The 21,025-nt window shown below is 47.0% G+C and overlaps 1 protein-coding gene across 5 annotated transcripts in view; it reads right to left on the reverse strand.

Annotated features, from left to right (window-relative positions):
• Positions 1-21,025, reverse strand: part of LOC119168738 (Kv channel-interacting protein 4) — an 850,622-nt gene that overhangs the window by 422,791 nt on the left and 406,806 nt on the right. For 2 of the 5 annotated variants that reach the window (XM_075865791.1, XM_075865790.1), the window contains exon 2: positions 16,530-16,636. The exons of 2 other annotated variants lie outside the window; for them this stretch is intronic. In XM_075865791.1, coding sequence (XP_075721906.1) covers positions 16,530-16,605 — 76 coding nt within the window. In that variant the 5' untranslated portion in view covers positions 16,606-16,636. The remainder of the gene's footprint in view (positions 1-16,529; positions 16,637-21,025) is intronic. One more of the 5 variants, XM_075865792.1, reaches the window with a different exon arrangement.

The following is a 21,025-nucleotide window of genomic DNA, read 5'->3' on the forward strand; positions in this document are numbered from 1 at the left end:
TTCGAAATAGTTTAATGTTGTTGAGACGATGTGTCGGGTGCGTTGTGTTCCATAGTGTGTGTGTGAGAATGGAACGTGCCAAGGCGGTTGATATAGGACATGATAAGAAGTTGCGTTCTGTGTAAGGTTCGCGAGTTTAAGAAGTGTGTCCGATTTCCCGAGTGCTGCTTTTTCGTAGAAGCACAGCAATTGGTAAGTATATAGATCTGATATTTTCACAAATTGATGCTGTTTCAAAAGAGGGGTGGTGTGTTCTAGAAAGGGAGCATTTGAATTAAGTCGATCTATTTTCTTTTGTAACACGCTTAGTTTTGACATATTAAGGGCTGTAGTTTTACCCCCTACCAGGAAGCAGTAAAATGGGTGGGAATTAAAAAGCGTATCGTAAAGTATTCTCTTCCTTTTAGCTGGTGGTATCTGTCGATGAAGGTGTTAAGTTTGAAGGAGGAAGTAGCTGATGATGACATCCAACCGCTGCCACCAGTTGTTGCGAATGAGGGTCTACCCGGTCTCTTGGGGTAGCGTGGTGTAACCGGGTGGAGGAAAAGAACGCTGACAAGAACAGGATACGAAAAACAAACAGGTTTATGGCACTATTCACATATATTTACAGCAAAGAAAGGTTAGTGGTTTAACAAACCACGAGCATGATGGATGAACCGTTACATAGTTCGGAGCGACGTCTAGCACTCTGTGGCGTCGTTTTAAGCCCTGTCGTGCTCCTCTTTTCCGAGTGGAACACCAATCGCACACACACACAACAGGTAAGGGGGACGAGCATGCACGGCCCACGTGCACCTCCAATATTGAGTCGTGATCACTGCACTGCAAGGTGGCGCCAGCAGGGCTCTTCCTCGTCGTGTGTGTGCCGCTAGTCGAGAGGTCCCAAGATCCTGACAGCGTACATCAAAAGGTCCGCCAATCTGTTCGCTCAATTAGCGGGGCGATTTGCGGCGGCCGCCACGGTCTCTTCCAAGGAAGATGCTGTCATTGTTGTTTTCTCTCGAACGGTTTACCGCGTCGTGGCGACACAACGTCTCATCCTCCGGCTAGCACGGACAATGCCTGACGAGCATAGACAGGCGGCCGGTCGGCTACTTGATTGAGGATTAAAAGAGCGCCGCTCCCCCGTCAGCTCTGGCGCCGGTCACAACAGTTTTCCCGTCGCCAGATGAGTCACCGAGGTCATCAAGCACCACTGCTGCTTGAAGGGACGACGAAAAGGTCCGCATTTGAAAGTCAGGAACTCGCCTTTGCTTGCCACATCGTCTGGGTAATTGCCGAAATCTTCGCCAGCGTCTGGCAGAGTAGGCGCCAATGGAGTTGAGAGCCTCCCCAGTAGACCGGCTTACGCACAATGGCGTCTGCCCAGACGAATGGCCGGGCCAACTGTAACAGCTCCTCTGCCGCCCGGAAAATCTCGGCTGGCCTGCGCACTCAACCGCTGGGCATGAAGAGAATGGCTGGTGACGGGGACGATGGCCTGGCTTTGACCCTGCAGCTGCGAACTCGTAACCAACACCCAAACCAGCCTACAACGATAGACCACAGCAAGGCTAACCACACAACACAATAACATGCTGCAGTCAAGCCCATTGGACCCGCTTAAAACCCTCCAGGCTTCTCAAGAAACAAACAAAAGAAAAACCTGCACGCTAAAATTTTGAGACAATTTGGTGCTGCCAAAGTTACAACAATCATGAACGTGGAGAAGCTTACCAAAGATGGAACAAATTGGCGTGTGAGAAAAGCACACAAAGGCAAACACAATTTGGCCCCATATAACCGTAATCACACTTCTTGAAAACTAGCTTTTTCCTACCATCCGCCCTACTAAGTTGTAACTAACATCTGCGTATTTATCATTAACTAAATGAAACACCACTATCTACAATGGCTTCACAGAAATGCTGCATGTACCTACACAATGTAAATGTGCGCATTCTCTATCCTCTCATTACAAACTTAAAACGTAGTCGTGAGTGCCTACTTGGAGGACACCCCGACGCCAATGAAAACTCTCACAACGGAATGAAATGCGTTTTAAAAGTCAGAGAAAATTATCTCTAGCCTCTAAGTTCGATGAACGCAACGCTCTCAGCTCAAGTGATCATATGATCCTTAAGCAATCACTAAAACGACAAAATGAAGGGAACGAAACCTCTCATGCTACACGCTCATTTGATGAATGTAGCTTCATGTCAGCCCATGTTTTTAAAGAACGCCCATGACTTTGTTGTGTGCCCTAGCGCGACATCATACTATCATCCAAAGAGTGCTAGCATACCAACACACACCTAATCATGGGTCATATTGTGATAACCTATTGCCACCACTTTTTCAAATTTAGTGGGCGTACCAAATCTCCATCCCTGACCTACATGCTTTTATCTCGAAGGAAACTAATTTCACGCAGTCGGCAGACTGATGCGGCTTACTGCTTCCGCATAACGCTCAACAACTAAAGTCAAAGCTCTGGCAAAGCTTGCACACAAACAATATCAAGAAGGAAGAAACTCTAACTAAACAAACTATCCGGGGAGGTGACACAGGAGTGCCACTTTGAAACCGAAATTGAGCAAACATGCTTTCAAGAATATTCTTGTGGCCGACTCTCCAGCTTACTACAGCTGTCCCTCACTTCAATCGCACACGCGGCGGTCGCGGTCCTGGCTGATTTTCAGAACGCCCGAGGCAACGACACTTATGTGCTACCAGTTGAACGGCACGGTCACGCATCATTCAGGCGATTTCAGGCGACTTCTGTCAATCTGGCGGAAGAGACCCGAGCGATGCGTGGGACAGAGTGGCCATGCTTTCTTTGGGCTAGCTCCCGTGTGGTGCTTAGCTATTGTGGCCTTTCTTCTAGGACCCCTTCGACAATCCTGTCCCCGCAAAGCTTTAAATCTCCAGCGTACATTCCGTCACGAGGATGCGCGCTGTGGCCTACCCTTTTGCCGCTGGTGCCTTACTTCCCGCCAAAAAGGCCTCTTCACTGAACTGGCCGATGAGCTACCATCTTTTCGTTCTACCCGATGGTTGCTTCCTCCTTCTTGCCTTCGCTTTGTCGCGTGCGTACTCTTCACTCCTCTACGGCGACGTCTGCGACCGACTTTTCCGGCACCGTTAGGAAATTGGCCTCGATTTGCGTCATCGGTAGTTTTACAGCTCAAGGGCGCATCATTATTCATGATGTTAGTAGAACGGGAAGTCTGCACTTTCCAGGTGATTTTATTTGCGAACCAACGTTTTTTCTATTTTTGGTCCGGCTCCTAGCACGCATGCAAACCGGCTTTGACGCCGATGAAGAACTCCTGGTCCTACTTGCTACGCTAAAGTAATTTGTGCCTTTTTTCCGCGCAGTACCCTTTTTCTCTCGCGCGGCTTTCCGACGTCTCTTGCATCGGCGCCGCTTCTTGCGACTCTTTTCCGAGTTTCCCGATCGCAACTCCAGCTCGTCAACCCCCGCACACCTTTCGTCAGCTGTCGAATCCACGCAGTCTAAATGATTTTCTAAAAAAATCATCTCTTTCACACTCTAGACTGGTGGAAAGCTCAACACACTCAAGAACAGTGCCGCAGTTTTCTTCACACAATCTACCTCGAATGGGTGGGAGCTGTCGGCAACTGTACTGTTATTCTCACCCTCTGCTTTGGCTGCTGCTCCTGAGCTTTCTCCGGTTTCCTTGCCTACTACCACATTGTTTGCAAGTTCCACCGTCGCGACAACCTCAGTTGAGGCATGTACCAGCCGGTCTACAGATATCCTAGCTGTTTCGCTAGCATCTAACTGGCACAGCACCTTGTCGCACATGATCTGGCCTTTGTCGGCCTCTCTACTCAGAGCAGCACCTTTCGCAGCTCTCACATTTGGTTCGTCTTCGAACCTACTGCACTCTTCACACGTGCTAGCCTTCTCTATAGCTCTGGACTGCACCTCACTCGTTTGAACCTCGTACTTCTCTTGAGCTACACTTACGAATGGCTGAAATTTCCGTCTCATTGCCTCGTTTTTCTGTTCCAATTGTTTGATCACCAAGTCGTGTGCTCAATCACGCTCTTTTCTATCCCTTATTTCCTTTTCTTCTCTTTATTTTCTCTGTTTTTCTGAAATCTCTACCGCGTTTTGAATCTCCTCCTCACAGGCTTTTTGCGATATCAGCCTCACAATTGCTGTCCTGCCCATTCCTTCCTCTACTTCAATGCCTAGATGCTTACTCACAGCCAAAAGTTAATCTCTTAGCATTGCCTTCCACGCCATGAATGCTGTTGTACTTTGGTCCTGCATTTCACACATAATTAGGTGATCCCTACAACTCAAAACTCACAAATGGTAATCTCCCTAATTCACACACAATCCAGCTTCTAATAAACTCACAGAGTTGAAGCCTGGAAAGTCAAAGCAAAGACCAAGCACTCACCACAGCACAGCACCACGTCGTGAAGTTCATCTCACCGCTGCCAACCAGCTGTTAAGGTTGAAGGAGGAAGTAGCTGATGATGGCATCCCACAACTGCCACTAGTTGTTGCGGAAGAGGGTTACTTAGTTCAGAGCGACGTCCAGCACTCTGCGGCGTCATTTTAAGCCATGTCGGGCTTCTCCTCTCCGAGTGGAACACCAATCACACACACAACAGGTGAGGGGGACGAGCATGCACGGCCCACGTGCACGCCCAATATTGAGTGGTGATCACTGCACTGCAAGGTGACGCCAGCAGGGCTCTTCCTCGTCGTGTGTGTGCCGCTAGTCGAGAGGTCCCAAGAACCTGACAGCGTACATCAAAGGGTCCGCCAATCTGTTCGCTCAATTAGCGGGGCGATTTGCGGCGGCCGCCACGGCCTCTTCCAAAAAAGATGCTGTCTTTGTTGTTCTCTCTCGAACGGTTTACGGCGTCGTGGCGACACGGCGTCTCATCCTCCGGCTAGCACGGACAATGCCTGACGAGCATAGACAGTCGGCCGGTCGGCTACTTGATTGAGGAATAAAAGAGCGCCGCTCCCTTGTCAGCTCTGGCGCCGGTCACAACAGTTTCCTTGTCGGCAGATGAGTCGCCGAGGTCATCAGGCACCACTGCTGCTTGAAGGGACGACGAAAGGGTGCGCATTTGAAAGTCAGGTACTCGCTTTTGCTTGCCTGCCACATTGTCTGGGCAATCGCCGAAGTCTTCGACAGCATCTGGAGGACTAGGCACCGATGGAGTTGAGAGCCTCCCCAGTAGACCGGCTTATGCACAATGGCGTCTGCCCAGACGAATCGCTGGGCCAAACGTAACAATGGCTCAATGACTCACTGTTCGCATTTTTCAATGCGAACAGTGAACGGACCTAGGACAAGCTCTTCAGGTACTACAGCTAGCGCGCCGCGAGCACGATCGTACTTGCTTGAGCTTGAATGCTACATAATTCCTGGCCTTTAAAAAAGACAGTGCACTCTCCGGCGTACATGATGCACTGAAAAGTGGTGTTTAATTGTAGTACATCATTAATGTAAAACAGGAAAAGCATTGGCCCTAAAATACTGCGTTGCGGTACTCCACAAGAGATACGCCTGATACGTGATCTGTGAGTGCCTATTTCAATAAATTGAAGTCTTTCGTCAAGGTACGAGCGAAGAAGTTGTGATGCAACTCCCCGAAAATTCATAGCATTTTATTTTCTGTAAGAGAATATGATGATTGACACGATCGAAGGCTTTGCTAAAATTGAGGTATAGTCCTACTGTGAATGTTTTGTTTTCTTTGTTTTCTAATATGAGCTCTTTTTGAAGCAAGAGTGCGCCCTCTGAGGAACAATTTTTTCTAAATCCGAATTGATAGGTAGTTAAGAGCTTAAATCTTTTATTAAAGCTCTCGATGCGGATGTTATGAACTTTCTCAAGGCCTTTCAAAAATACTGGCAATATCGAGACTGGACGGTAATTGGAGAAGCTACTTTTGTCGCCTCCTTTATGAATAACTGTCACTCTAGTAACTCGCATGCTACTTGGAAAAACGCCACATGAGATAGCTTTGTTAAATATGTGTGCGATGATAGGAGCGATCAAATCTTGTACTTAACGGGTTTAATTACTAACCCGTCTGCATCGGAGCTACGACTGTTCCGAAGGCCGGAATAAAGAGTAATCACCTCAGAAACAGAAGTAGGCTGAAAAAAAAGACAATGATAACCGTGGAACATCTACAGAAGTAGCCAGCGAAGTATCCGTGTTTCCTATTTGGACAAACAGTCATTGAAACTGTTCGCGAGTGTTTCCTCGCTTAGTAACACATTATCAACCACCATACAGTCAACGGCGTCTGATACTGGCTTTCTATTCAAAAGATAAGTTATTTTTTCCAGACTACGTCACTCTTTGGTAGACAGTCATTGTCGAAAATTGTTCTAAATTATTCTTCCTTTGCTTTTGAAATGATTTTGTTCAATTTGTTTCTGAAACACTTAAATTCCTGCAGTGTTTCGCCGTTGTGTGTCTTAAGGAAAGCCCCAAACATCCTGTTTTTCACGTTGATTAATTTTAGCAAATCTCGAGTGACCCACAGTTTGCGAGCCCTCTTGCACGCGTGGTAGGCTTTAACTGGGAAAGAAGCGTAATATCACTGTTTAAATATGTGTAGAAACTTATCGTACGCAGTATTCACATCTGTAAGAGGCCTTATCTCACTCCAAATATTGAGCAAAAGTCTTTCCCTAAAATCCTCAAGTGTACGTGTTTATATGTCTCGGTATGTTTTCAGTTCATTTTGTTTTTTAGGCGTTGATTGCTGTTCAAGTATTAGCATGATAGGCAAATGATCGCTCCAATCGGAGAATATGACGCTGGAAATTACGTTTTCAGCAACTGTGTTTGTGATGAACAGGTCAAGCAAAAATGTGGATGTAGTGGTGACACGGGATGGCGTAGTGATTTCATTGCGCAACCCATTACATTGCAGCGTGATTAACAAGTCAACAGCAGGCGCTGAATCTCTCAATACATCAATATTCAAATCACCACCTATAGTTAGGTTATATGCATTGTTGCTCACAAACGAGAGCAGTTTGTCGAAAAAACCAAGAAACCCACGTATGCTACCATGTGGTGGTCGATAAATAACCCCAAACATTTGGGAGTCTTTCCAAACCCACAAAATCTCGTAGTCTTCCATGGCAACAGTGTAGTCATCAATCAACTGAAATCCAGAAAAATTAGTTTGCAAGGCCACACCACCTCCTCTACTTTCTTTACGATTTAGGAAGAGGTGGTTGTACCCGGGCATCACAAAATGCTCAGTGTCATCATCGTACCATGTTTCGGTAAACATAAGTACATTGAACGCCATATTGCAAGAATAGATAAATGTAATTGTGTCTCGACTTTTTGATCTGATTGATCTAGCATTAATATGCAGAAGTTCAACCAATTTACTGGTTTTTATCTCTGCTGTAATTTGCGCAACGTGCGCTGGGAGAATTGCACCGTTCGCCATTGTTCGGACACAGGAGTGATGGCTAGAACGTCATGGGATTTTAAGCGGTGATCTTGTCAAGATCGCTTTCGCGCTGAAGTGCTGAAGTAGCAGGACAGGTGATGTGTCAGTTCGACGAGCGTAAATGCATCCGTTTTTAGACCATGCGTATTTCCACCCACATTCACGCCTGCGCGCAGTCGTCTTTCCCAAGAGTTTCTCGAGATGTGGGCAGAGGCACTCATTATGTAAATTGGTGGGTCGCCCCGACGCGGTGGTCTCGTGGCTAAGGTACTCGGCTGCTGACCCGCAGGGCGCGGGTTCGAATCCCGGCTGCGGCGGCTACATTTCTAATGGAGGCGGAAATGTTGTAGGCCCGTGTGCTCAGATTTGGGTGCACGTTAAAGAACCCCAGGTGGTCTAAATTTCCGGAGCCCTCCACTACAGCGTCTCTCACAATCATATAGTGCTTTTGGGACGTTAAACCTCACATATCAACTTGGTGGGTCTTCCGGGGATGCTTCTGATGACGTCAGACCAAGACGATTATTTGTTAATCGTTTTTTTCGTGCTTTTTCTAGCACTTGATTTTTCGAGCACTTTTTCTGCTCCGCCTTTGAAATTGTACGATGATGTTAGTGTTCTTTTTGTCTCTGGTGTTTACTCTGTGGCACACTTCCATATAAGCACTTGTCATAGCTTCGCCAACAGCATCACCTAACCTCTTCAGGACATCTGGAATGCTTTCATTGAGACTTTGCAACACATCCTTGATTTCCAAATTCCTGTTCCTTGAATATTGTTCGGCTTTGATTAGGTTTTCTTGGCATTCACCAAGATTCTTCTCAAGCAGGTTTACTCTCTGGTGAAGTTCCTCATTCTGTTTTATTAAAGGTTTGTTTTCATTTACAGCGGTTGAAACCAGATGGTTGGATTCCTCGAAGCTCTTACTGAGAAATTCTATGCTTTCTTCATTTCCTCCAGCTCCCCGTGAACTTTGCCTTCCTCTGTGCACATGTTCCTTTCCATAGCTTCTTTAAACAATCAAAATTCTGATTTGAAGTCTTCCTTGAAATCCTGAAGAAGTTTTACGTATTATTCCGCCATAGTGACAGTGCAGTAGCGCTAATGCAGTACACTCTAGTACACGGCTCCAGTACAAGGTACACAAGTATAATCCACTGGTACAATAGTCGTGGCAGTGGTGGCAGCGAGACAGCATAAAAAACAACCGCAGAAGTAAAGTTCTAACATGTAACACGGAAAGGATGCGATCAGGTACTGGCAGTAATGCCGCCGCTACCACCCATTGCCACCTGGGTTACGTGCGCCGTTTTATAAACGTAGCTGCAGACACGTGTTCAGTAGTGGCGTCAGGTGAACAGCGTAGTTTGCTGCGGTACGTAGATATGGCACAGCGACAGTCTATGTGCGCATGAGTGGGCAGTTGAAACTTCCAGTGATGACGGTCCCGCTTGACGATAGACGACACCGAAGGGTCAGGGAAAACCAGTGGTCCACCTCGACGAGCAGGGAAAGCAGCACCGGCGCTTTCAATGTGCCTGTACCACGGAGAGGATGCGATCAGGTACTGGCTGTAATGCCGCCACCACCACCGATTGCCGCCTGAGTGAAGTGCGCCGTTTTATAAACGTAGCTGCAGACACGTGTCCAGTAGTGGCGTCAGGTGAACAGCGTATTTTGCTGCGGTACGTAGATATGGCACAGCGACAGTCTGTGCGCATAAGTGGGCAGTTGAAACTTCCAGCGATGACGGTCCCGCTTGATGATAGGTGACACCGAAGGGTAAGGATAAACCAGCGGTCCACCTCGACGAGCAGGGAAAGCAGCATCGGCGCTTTCAATGTGCCTGTAACACGGAGAGGATGCGATCAGGTACTGGCTGTAATGCCGCCACCCCCACCGATAGCCGCCTGAGTGAAGTGCGCCGTTTTATAAACGTAGCTGCAGACACGTGTCCAGTGGTGGCGTCAGGTGAACAGCGTAGTTAGCTGCGGTACGTAGATATGGCACAGCGACAGTCTATATGCGCATGAGTGGGTAGTTGAAACTTCCAGTGATGACGGTCCCGCTTGACGATAGACGACACCGAAGGGTCAGGGAAAACCAGTGGTCCACCTCGACGAGCAGGGAAAGCAGCACCGGCGCTTTCAATGTGCCTGTACCACGGAGAGGATGCGATCAGGTACTGGCTGTAATGCCGCCACCACCACCGATTGCCGCCTGAGTGAAGTGCGCCGTTTTATAAACGTAGCTGCAGACACGTGTCCAGTAGTGGCGTCAGGTGAACAGCGTAGTTTGCTGCGGTACGTAGATATGGCACAGCGACAGTCTATGTGCGCATGAGTGGGCAGTTGAAACTTCCAGTGATGACGGTCCCGCTTGACGATAGACGACACCGAAGGGTCAGGGAAAACCAGTGGTCCACCTCGACGAGCAGGGAAAGCAGCACCGGCGCTTTCAATGTGCCTGTACCACGGAGAGGATGCGATCAGGTACTGGCTGTAATGCCGCCACCACCACCGATTGCCACCTGAGTGAAGTGCGCCGTTTTATAAACGTAGCTGCAGACACGTGTCCAGTGGTGGCGTCAGGTGAACAGCGTAGTTAGCTGCGGTACGTAGATATGGCACAGCGACAGTCTATATGCGCATGAGTGGGTAGTTGAAACTTCCAGCGATGACGGTCCCGCTTGATGATAGGTGACACCGAAGGGTAAGGATAAACCAGCGGTCCACCTCGACGAGCAGGGAAAGCAGCATCGGCGCTTTCAATGTGCCTGTAACACGGAGAGGATGCGATCAGGTACTGGCTGTAATGCCGCCACCCCCACCGATAGCCGCCTGAGTGAAGTGCGCCGTTTTATAAACGTAGCTGCAGACACGTGTTCAGTAGTGGCGTCAGGTGAACAGCGTAGTTTGCTGCGGTACGTAGATATGGCACAGCGACAGTCTATGTGCGCATGAGTGGGCAGTTGAAACTTCCAGTGATGACGGTCCCGCTTGACGATAGACGACACCGAAGGGTCAGGGAAAACCAGTGGTCCACCTCGACGAGCAGGGAAAGCAGCACCGGCGCTTTCAATGTGCCTGTACCACGGAGAGGATGCGATCAGGTACTGGCTGTAATGCCGCCACCACCACCGATTGCCGCCTGAGTGAAGTGCGCCGTTTTATAAACGTAGCTGCAGACACGTGTCCAGTAGTGGCGTCAGGTGAACAGCGTAGTTTGCTGCGGTACGTAGATATGGCACAGCGACAGTCTGTGCGCATAAGTGGGCAGTTGAAACTTCCAGCGATGACGGTCCCGCTTGATGATAGGTGACACCGAAGGGTAAGGATAAACCAGCGGTCCACCTCGACGAGCAGGGAAAGCAGCATCGGCGCTTTCAATGTGCCTGTAACACGGAGAGGATGCGATCAGGTACTGGCTGTAATGCCGCCACCCCCACCGATAGCCGCCTGAGTGAAGTGCGCCGTTTTATAAACGTAGCTGCAGACACGTGTCCAGTGGTGGCGTCAGGTGAACAGCGTAGTTAGCTGCGGTACGTAGATATGGCACAGCGACAGTCTATATGCGCATGAGTGGGTAGTTGAAACTTCCAGTGATGACGGTCCCGCTTGACGATAGGCGACACCGAAGTTTCAGAGAAAACCAGCGGTCCACCTCGACGAGCAGGGAAAGCAGCACCAGCGCTTTCAATATGCCTGTAACACGGAGAGTATGCGATCAGGTACTGACTGTAATGCCGCCACCACCACCGATTGGCGCCTGAGTGAAGTGCGCCGTTTTATAAACGTAGCTGCAGACACGTGACCAGTAATGGCGTCAGGTGAACAGCGTAGTTTGCTGCGGTACGTAGATATGACACAGTAACAGTCTATGTGCGCATGAGTGGGCAGTTGAAACTTCCAGCGATGACGGTCCCGCTTGATTATAGGCGACACCGAAGGATCAGGGAAAACCAGCGGTCCACCTCGACGAGCAGGGAAAGCAGCATCGGCGCTTTCAATGTGCCTGTACCACGGAGAGGATGCGATCAGGTACTGGCTATAATGCCGCCACCACCACCGATTGCCACCTGAGTGAAGTGCGCCGTTTTATAAACGTAGTTGCAGACACGTGTCCAGTGGTGGCGTCAGGTGAACAGCGTAGTTTGCTGCGGTACGTAGATATGGCACAGCGACAGTCTGTGCGCATGAGTGGGCAGTTGAAACTTCCAGTGATGACGGTCTCGCTTGACGATAGGCGACACCGAAGGGTCGAAGAAAACCAGCAGTCCACCTCGACGAGCAGGAAAAGCAGCACCAGTGCTTGCAATGTGCCTGTAACACGGAGAGGATGCGGTTAGGTACTGGCTGTAATGCCGCTACCACCACCTTTTGTCCCACCACGATGTGTCCAAGCAGCAAATGAACCCTACAATTCTGTTGGCAATTAAGTCATCTACCACAGAGCGATGCCCTGCCTCAATTATACTTTTCAAATAGACGCCAATGTTCGTGTAACTTCAACTGTCAATGCAGTACTGGCTACCATGTTTTATAACAATTACGCATGCACTCTTATGATACAGCCATGATTTCGAATCAACGTTCATTTTAGTCAGGCTCCATCCTATAAAGTATTTGTGTAGCAGTGTTGAGGGCAACTATCCTTGCGAGTCCCAGTGAAAACACCAGTGCTTCATACCAGCCTGCCACTTCTAGTGGGGCTAATATCCATGTTTTAGTTGACATCGTTACGAAACTGCAAATAACTGCTAATGTTGTCACGCATGTAACACCTCCCCATAACACATAAAACATATGCGGCTGTTTAACGTATGTGTGTGCGAGGATTTGTACATAAATTGAGCTCCTCTTCATGAGATCACTTAATAAAAAATGAAAATACATTCACTTTGCATCCGCGTGCATCGCATAACATTGATTCTCAAAGTATGCGGGATATGCCGTACTTTTAGCATCAACTTCGTAACTTTATAGCTACTATAAACAATTATTTAATTAAACAAGAACAACAGCTGAACTGAAACATACTAAGCTTTACGTATTAAGAAAATAAATATATTCATGACTACAGCATACCTAATAGGCAAACACTAGTACCACATACATGACCCACAATTGTAGAGCTAGGCTAAAATTTGCATATCGGTTCTTTACAATTATTTAAAAACCTTATTTAACTTCAGTGCCCAATTCTGTTTGTTCAAATCGGATGTGCGCGATTACTTTATGGATAGCTTTTTACCCAAACCAAACTAATGTTTCACGTGTGCATCGAGCTGAATCATCGCTTAGATGTTCTTTGTATACATATATATCTTCTTTCTACTATGCAGTTTGTTTTTCAGGTGAAACCTCGTTATGTACTACCCTCTGTAGGCCCCAGGTGCTGTCAAGTTGTTTACACAGGTTTTTTCCTTAAGGGACGCCAAACAAGCATGTTTCCGGTTGGAAACAAAGTGGATTCTGATGCAGACTTTTACTTACACAGAACTAAGAACACTCCAGCATGACTGAGCATATTGTATCTTGGACACTCTGTCTTGTGAAACTCTTGGTAATTAGTTCTGTACTTATTTTAGGCTTCCGGGTACAGATGGGCTGCAGAGAAGTAGCCAAAGTTGCCTGGGCAGCAGAAGATGGATTGTGCAAGCGTTTGAATGATGACAATAAATTATTTTAACACCACTTGCATTACTTTGTCAAGATTTTTGATTTTGTAACGCACAAGTTTCGAAACACATATATACATAGGGAGAGCTGTAAATAAGCCTTGAGCAAGTTTTTATTTAAGGGTTTTAGCCTGATGACAAAAGCATGTTATGTAAGCCCACATGCTTTACCGCACACTTATTTTCCTATCTATTACTTTTTCAATTGTGTGGGCACTGGCAACACCTTCAATATGTCTTTTCACTGCTGGTGCCTCTAACTTAAGTTTTATTGTTCTATATAATTTATTTGTTACCTGCTATGCAAGAAGAGAAGTCAGAATGTTAAAAGTTAAAAAAGGAGCCTCGTCACAAAAAAGGTGTCTTGTCATAAGAAAAAAGATTAGAAAAACAGGAGATTGATCTTGACTCACCCTCGATCATCTAACCTTTACAATCGGTGCAGTAGGTTATAGCTCATGTTTACTATTGCCAATCTTTGTATGAGTGTTCCGTCTCTGTCATTGCATGATAATAAAGTTGCTTTTCTGTCTGATACGTTGTGATTAGAGATTTTCGGGCTTTTCTTGTGGTTGTACGCATGCGTGAGGGTTTTCATAAGATGAGCTTCGGTTCAATAAAAATCAGTTGCGAGTGTGCGCTTTTCCGAGTCTCTTCTCTCGTTGTTCTTTCAATTTGGCGCCAACGATGTTTTACAAGGCTTAATGGCATACACGTGTACATCACGAAAATACGAATGGTATAAGCGTTTTCCTTAAAAGAGAGTGCTGATAGTTGGTTTGTGAAAAATACGTGTTTGAGATGACAAAATAAAAATATATAACCTTTTTGCTTTTTCATTCTATATTTTCACCACGGCACACTCTCAGAAAAAAGTTTCGCTGGGATTATACTAGGCTGTGATAAAGAAGCAGGCTAGCGTACACTTGTTTCTGTTAAGCAAGATAACTTTCCTGTAAGAAACCTTGCTAAGGTACATCGCTGGCTAGTTTGTTGGGTATCATTATTCATATGGCTATAGCGCACCGTGAAAAGTGTGTGTGTGTCTCTATTCTGTGTACTATCCACTACGGTGGCCTAGTGGCTATGGCACTGGACTGCTAACTTCGGGTCGCGGGATCGAATTCCTGCAGTGGCGGCAGCTTTTTCGATGAAGGTGATGATGCTTGAGGCCTGTGTGCTTAGATCTAGGTGCAAGTTGAAAAACCGCTGGCAGTCGAAATATCTAGAGCCCTGCACACTGTCTCTCATTATCATATGGTTTTGAGATGTTAAACTGCAACAATTTTTATTATCTCATTCGGTTTATTGTCGTGGTGCGCCATATTCGGAGGAAGACACGTCAGTGTGCCTGTATCTTCACTGATACCATTTACTAATGTATTAAATTTGAATATCAAGTATCATTACCAAAGATCGCGATCTACAAATAAGTGGAAAACAGATACGAGAGTCATTGCTTTCATTTGATAAGAAGAATGTCCTGGCATGCGAACGTGTTTTGGTAGCGGTAGAGGAGAGAAAATATTTCCAAGTGTTCTGTGGTTCTTGCAGCGCATTCTGAATGCAGTTTATTTTTACCCTATACATTGTTTCGAAAAGGCACTGAATTCCAACAAGTGCGCATAATTATAACTGTCACAGTAAAATCTGCCACGAATTTATAAAGTTCGTAGACGTGCTTGTGGCGTTCTGAATGGTTTGCATGTTCACGCACACTTTGTACCATGGTTTGTTACAATGTGCGCAGCCACTCTCCTCACGGGCATCAATTTTACATGATGTTAGCATGTCGTGAAGACTCTTTGAGCATTGTTAAACAACATAATGTGGCCAAATATTATTTTAAAACGATCACTTTGTGTTAGGATAATCTGGTACCGTTTGAATATAGCAGTGATATTTTGAGCTGACGATGTAAAATGTTAGAGGAGCAAAAGTTTGACGGAGCTATAGTGTTCCCATCACAGCCCATCAGACTCGCAGTGTGGTTAAGCTGATGGCCTCTAGCTATGGCGTAAATGATTTTTTTTCGGGTATTCTATTTAACTAGAGAAGTTTTCAGCCTGTTAAAATTTTCAATGAAGTCTGTATGGTTAGAGCACAATCGTTTAAAACGGTAAGCCTCGCTATAAGTAATTCCTCTTTTGCGATGTCGGGGATGGCTCTCTAAAAATGCAGGAGTTGATGTCTGTCAGTGGGCTTGCGGAACAGCTTTGTGGAAAGTTGTCCTTCGGAAACAGTGCCTGTTACGACCACAAAATTTACAGAATCACGCGAAAACCTGGGCAAGAACTTGATATAAGAATGAAAATGATTGAAATATTCAATAAAATAAAGGGAACCTGCTTCATAATGCGTACAGACGAGAGAAATATCAATGAAGCGCCTTTAGTGGAGAAGTTGAAGCCTGGTTTTACCTAAAACGTCACCTTTAGGAGTGGCCATGAAAATATTGGCTTAAAGTAAGGGCCGCGTATTTTGAAATTCTGGTGCCACAGTGCAAGAGAGAAAAGAAAGAGAGCGGGAGGAAGTCAGCTTCACCAGGATTGCTCACGCGTTGTCTTTCCTCTCTAGGTCACGTCACATGGCTTGGGACGCGCTCGCTTGGAAACGCATGCACGCATACACGAAGTGTTCATGACTGTCCCATCGTGCAGAAGCACCTTCGCTTCTTTGCATCAATAGTATCCTTAGGACCCGCCGGTCGAAGGTTTCGTGGAGGTTCGCCGCTTGGTCAAGAAAGGGCACTACCACCTCTCTCTCTCTCTCACAGACACACACACACACACGCGCGCGCAAAAGAGTGCTGAAGTCACTTCAAGCGAGCTAATTAGCGTGTGCAAAGTGGTGTAAAACTGATAATATTGCTTAGATGCTTTTTCATGCCATAGATTCTGTTTGGGTGGGAGGCGTTTGTGTGCTTGCTATAGTGCCACCCACACCACATCCACTCTCACATACATGCGATGCTGAATAGATAGAACACAAGCGCTGGTGGGCGCAGGCATTTCAACGCTGATAGAGCCAAACGTTTCTGAATTTTCTTGAGCAAACAACAACGCCACGACAACGAAAACAAGCCAATCTCGAGCTTAGGGCCAGCGCTGTCTCAACGCAAGTGTTCAGCATATAATAAGCTTCAAAAGCCGGAAGATCCTTGAAATAGTGTATGCTTGACAGAAACAGAGAGTGTGTGCCTGAAAAAATTTTAAATTTTTAAACAGTGTGACAGCTGGCAATACGATTTGTATGTTGCGGCTAATTCTCAGTAGTTTTAAGTCATGACTCAAGGAGTGCAGTGAAGTGTTGTGACAGCCTTGGAGAGGACTGCTTGCCATGTGCAGTGCCGGTACTCGTGCTGCCAGGGAGTACTGACCTGCACTCTTACCCTGGTTTTCTTTCTTCTTGCGTGAGGACCAAATGGCCAGGGTATCCATAGTCATCGCAATCATGATGAAACACCTGGAGTCAGCCGCCGCACCGCTTTGTTCAAAACGAAATAGAGAGCAAATATTACAACATGCTCATTTCGTTTGCGTACTATGACAACTGCGTCATTTCGAACATTCTCTCAGATTATTCCATACAGCCTGCGATCCCTAAATAGAGCATACGAATGCTCCCCCTTCCTTTAAATAGCCGAATAATAAACAAAGGTGCAGAAAAGGTAAACATATTCGGCATACCATCTTTGACATAACTTCAACTGAAATCACCAAGCGCATAAGTTTTTGTTAAGCGGTTATGCTAAGCTGAGAAAGTTTGAATAACAATAAAGTCAAAATAGACAATATTAGGTAATATTTTGTCTTCGTACTTTCATGGTGTGAAAAACAGGAAAGATTCTTAAAAATTGCAGTTATAGAGGTAATGTATATTCATTAGAATTCCCACCGTTTTTACTACTACTTGAGCAACAGTCCTTTCTGTTGTCCGGCCACACTAAATTTGCAAAAGAAGCCACAATCAGCTCGCTTCGAATGTATGAGCTCAAAAAAGTGCAAGCACGGCACTGAGCAACACACAAGTTTTGTACCCAGTTGTACGAAAGCGATAAAATTCGGCGTAACCAACCAGAACCAGTGTGCCGACTGCTGGAAAGAGGTGGTGTATGGGCTGGCACTTTGGTGTCGAAGCGCTTGATTTCAACAAACAGAGCACTGTTTCAGCCATTACCTGTGTGAACATGGTAATAGTGTAAAAAGGGGCAACTCGGCTGTTCATTACCACGAGAGCAGGTGTAAACGGTTGTTTGAGCAGTGCCCTGTTGCGTTCCATTATGCGGATCGGCGCACGCGCGAGGTTGAGGGATACTGCTTAAACGGAATATGAGTGTCCCAGATGCGTAGGCATGACCATTGTATTGTTGGCCAACGGATATGGCCATCTTGAAGGAGACGCTAGATATAGGTGATTAGTCGGTTAATGCGTGCTAGTACTTTGCGCGCTTGTGCCATTGTTGTAGCTTTCATGCCTACTGGGGATTCAAAGGAAACTTTCACGATGAAGCAAGAACACGCGCAAAAATGTGAGCCATCTGCCGAACAATTGGCAGTGATAACCTCTTGAGCCCAGGCGACCACGCCACGTAAGCCTAACAACGGATGCACTACGGCTCCTATATGGCACGGCAATAGAACTCGGCCGAGGTAAGAGGGAGAGAGAGAGATAAATAGAGAGGAAAGGCAGGGAGCTTAACCCAGCTTGGCTCGGTTGGCTACCCTACACTTGGGGTGGGGGAAAAGGAATATAATAGAACGGAAATAGATAGAAAAGAAGAGGAGTAAGAAAGAGAAGCATGAATAGTCAGCTCGAGACTACATAGCATGGTCTCGCACAGTTCTTTCACAAGCGGTCATGAAGTCTGGTGGTTCGAGGCAAAGTTCTTGATTTATTAACGCGACAGCGTTAGAGATCTCGTGTCACAGAAATTCCGCCGTCAGCGTTGGCTCTGTCAGTTGTTGATCAAAAAATCGTCTGTGTGTTTGTGAGCTAAAAAGCAAGTTACAGAGCTTGCCGCGGGAGGCCGCTACTTGTCTACGCTGGCACACGCGATCGCACTGAAAAAGCCGCGCTTTCTCCTCCGTAGTTCTATTGTTGTTAGTTTGTGTAGTTTGTAATAGTTCTCGCTCGTAACCTGATTTATTGTTTTTATATGTATTTTTTGTTGTATCAAGTGTTGATGTATTTTGTTAGTTGTATTGAAGTGTACTAGATTCCGTGTGCTGCAATATCACTAGAGTAAAGTTTGTTTTGTTTTCTCACGTCTCTGATGTCTTCACTGTCTCTGCTTGCGTACGGATTGAAGTAACCTGATGTCATTCCTGTCGCCGACTTCGCGCTGGCGGCGCTAGAGTGGCAGCTTCTAACAAAACTGGCGTCCGCGACGAGGACGTTCCGTACAACAGTAAGACAGTGAGAGGTGAACGAGAACCGTGCGGACAGCGTGGTGATAGAGCCGCACAGTTGAAGCGGTTGCATCCTAGATATGATTGCGCTGTTTTTATAGTGGCATTATAGTGACAGTTTGCAGTATGGAGTGTATGGATTTTGATAAGTGGATCGCACACGGTAAACAGTTAAGCCCAAACTCCATAAGCGCGAAGATGCACGCGACAGCGACGAGCGACGCGACGTAGATCGTCTTCGCGCGATCAGTCGCTAGCGCAGGCAAACCTCATTCACGCGACAGCTTCGGCGAGCGAATTCCACTGTTGCTGGCATGAGGCCGTCAACTCGCACCAAGAAAACCGCGTAGCGAGCGGTTTCCAATTTAAAAATAAGATATATTGTTGTGTAATGGAACGGAATATGTTTATTATTGCCTTGCAGCATTTTTTATATGCGCATGCTTAATAAACATTGCGTTATTTCTTGTTGCGCATACGTGACTCGGGCAGGGTCACGCGCACCTATGTAGTCTTCGTCTTTTCCGGTTTTTCGCTATTGGCTGCTTGAGCCCAGCACTTCCGGGCGATGAGCGACGGTTTCCAAATCTGGAGAACCAAGCGATCGCGCGAAAACGAGCACGCGACACGTCGCGCGAACGCCCTGTTTCGTCGCTCATAGCGTCGCTCGTTGCTGTCGCGTGCATTTTCGCGCTTATGGAGTTTGGGCTTTAGGCATCGGTGGCGCCGAACAGAGACAATGGGTTAAGGAGCAGCAGGAACAGGCGCAGGCGTTAGCCAAAGAAGAGCGGGCACTGGCCCGGGAGGAAAAGGAAAAAGAAAGGGAGAGAGAGCACGAAGAAAAGGAGAGAGAGCGCGAAGAAAAGGAGAAAGAGCGCAAAGGAGAGAGAACGAAAAGAAAGGGAGAAAGAACGAGAAGCGGCAAGGGAAGCGGCAAGGGAAGCTGGAGAATGGGAAGTGCAGTTACTGCAATTAAACATTCGCCTCAGTGAGAGTAGCAGTGTGAACCGATCCAGCAGTGAGCACGGCGATTCCGGGGAGAAGTTGAGTTTGAGAATACACACAGGTAGACTGCTCGTCACCTTTGACGAAAGAAGGGACGACTTAGATGCGTTTATATGCCGGTTTGAGAGCATGGCCAGAGGGCAAAAGTGGCCTGAAAGCCAATGGGCGACAGCGCTTTCGACATGTCTTACAGGAGAGGCGCTAAGTGTTTATGGCAGGCTACCGCCTACAGATGCAGCGGACTACACCAAGGTTAAAGCCGCACACCTGAAACGCTTTCGCTTCACGGCGGATGGGTTCCGAGACAAGTTTATTAAGAAGAGGCCAGTAGGGGGTGAAACAGCAACACAGTACGCGGCTCGCTTAAGACATTACTTCGATAGATGGGTTGAGCTGTCCAAAACTGAGACAGAATTCGAGTCCCTCCGCGAATTGTTGATTAGAGAGAGGTTTTTGCATGAATGTGATTTGAACCTGGCTTTATTTGAAAGAAAGGAGGGTGGAATCCCTGGGAGACATGCTTGAGCTGGCAGACCACTTTTTGGAAGCTCAGGGTGGAGCAAGCCTAGCGAAAACAAAGATGGTCCCATAACGGACGAGAAGGGGAAATACGAGAAGGGGGCAACATTGCTATATTTGCAATCGTGGGAATCACCCGCCGCACTTGTGTTGCAACAGACCTGCCGCTAATGTAGCCATCGTCTGCTTCAAGTGAGGGAGGAAAGGACATAGAGCAAACGACTGCCGGTCAGGAGCAAATAATTCACTCCAGGCGTCCTGCCTCTACACACCAAGGGAAACGCGTGAGGATCCCATATGCATAAAGGGTGCTTACCAGCGCAAACGACAGAACAGGAGGGGACAGGAGAAGAGATGAGACTCTCCCCTCCTGCCCTGTCGTTTGCGCTGGTAAGCACCCTTTATGATGTTATACCAACACGCCCAATCCCACTGTCTTTTTGGATCCCATATGCGACGGGTATATCGAGCTTAGAAATGGCGAAAAAGTTCCCGTCGTCAACGCCGTAAGGGTGACACCGCCAAAAAATCTGGCCGTGAACCTACCAGTGGCCACAGGGACCCTCCGAGGCCCAGGTATATCAGTGTTGTGGCATACGGGGTGCAACACAGTAATCGTGCGGAGGAGGTTAGTGAAGGAAGACGAGCTGACAGGTACAAGCAGACTCGTCTACTTGGTTGACAGAACAGCGAGGATGCTGCCCGAAGCACGGATTGGGGTTGACACCCCCTACTTTACTGGCAATTTGACAGCACTATGTCTGCAAGATCCACTGTATGACCTCATTCTGGGCAATATCGATGGCGTAAGACCTCCTAATGATCCCAGAAAGGAGACTGAAAAGCCTGTCTCGACAAATGAGTTAAGAGAAGAGCCTGTAGCAGCAGCTATCACCCGTTCCCAAGCACATGCACTGCCGAAAAAATTTGCCAAGCTTCG

This window comes from Rhipicephalus microplus, chromosome 6, assembly GCF_043290135.1.
Source record: "Rhipicephalus microplus isolate Deutch F79 chromosome 6, USDA_Rmic, whole genome shotgun sequence".
Lineage (NCBI taxonomy): Eukaryota > Metazoa > Arthropoda > Arachnida > Ixodida > Ixodidae > Rhipicephalus > Rhipicephalus microplus.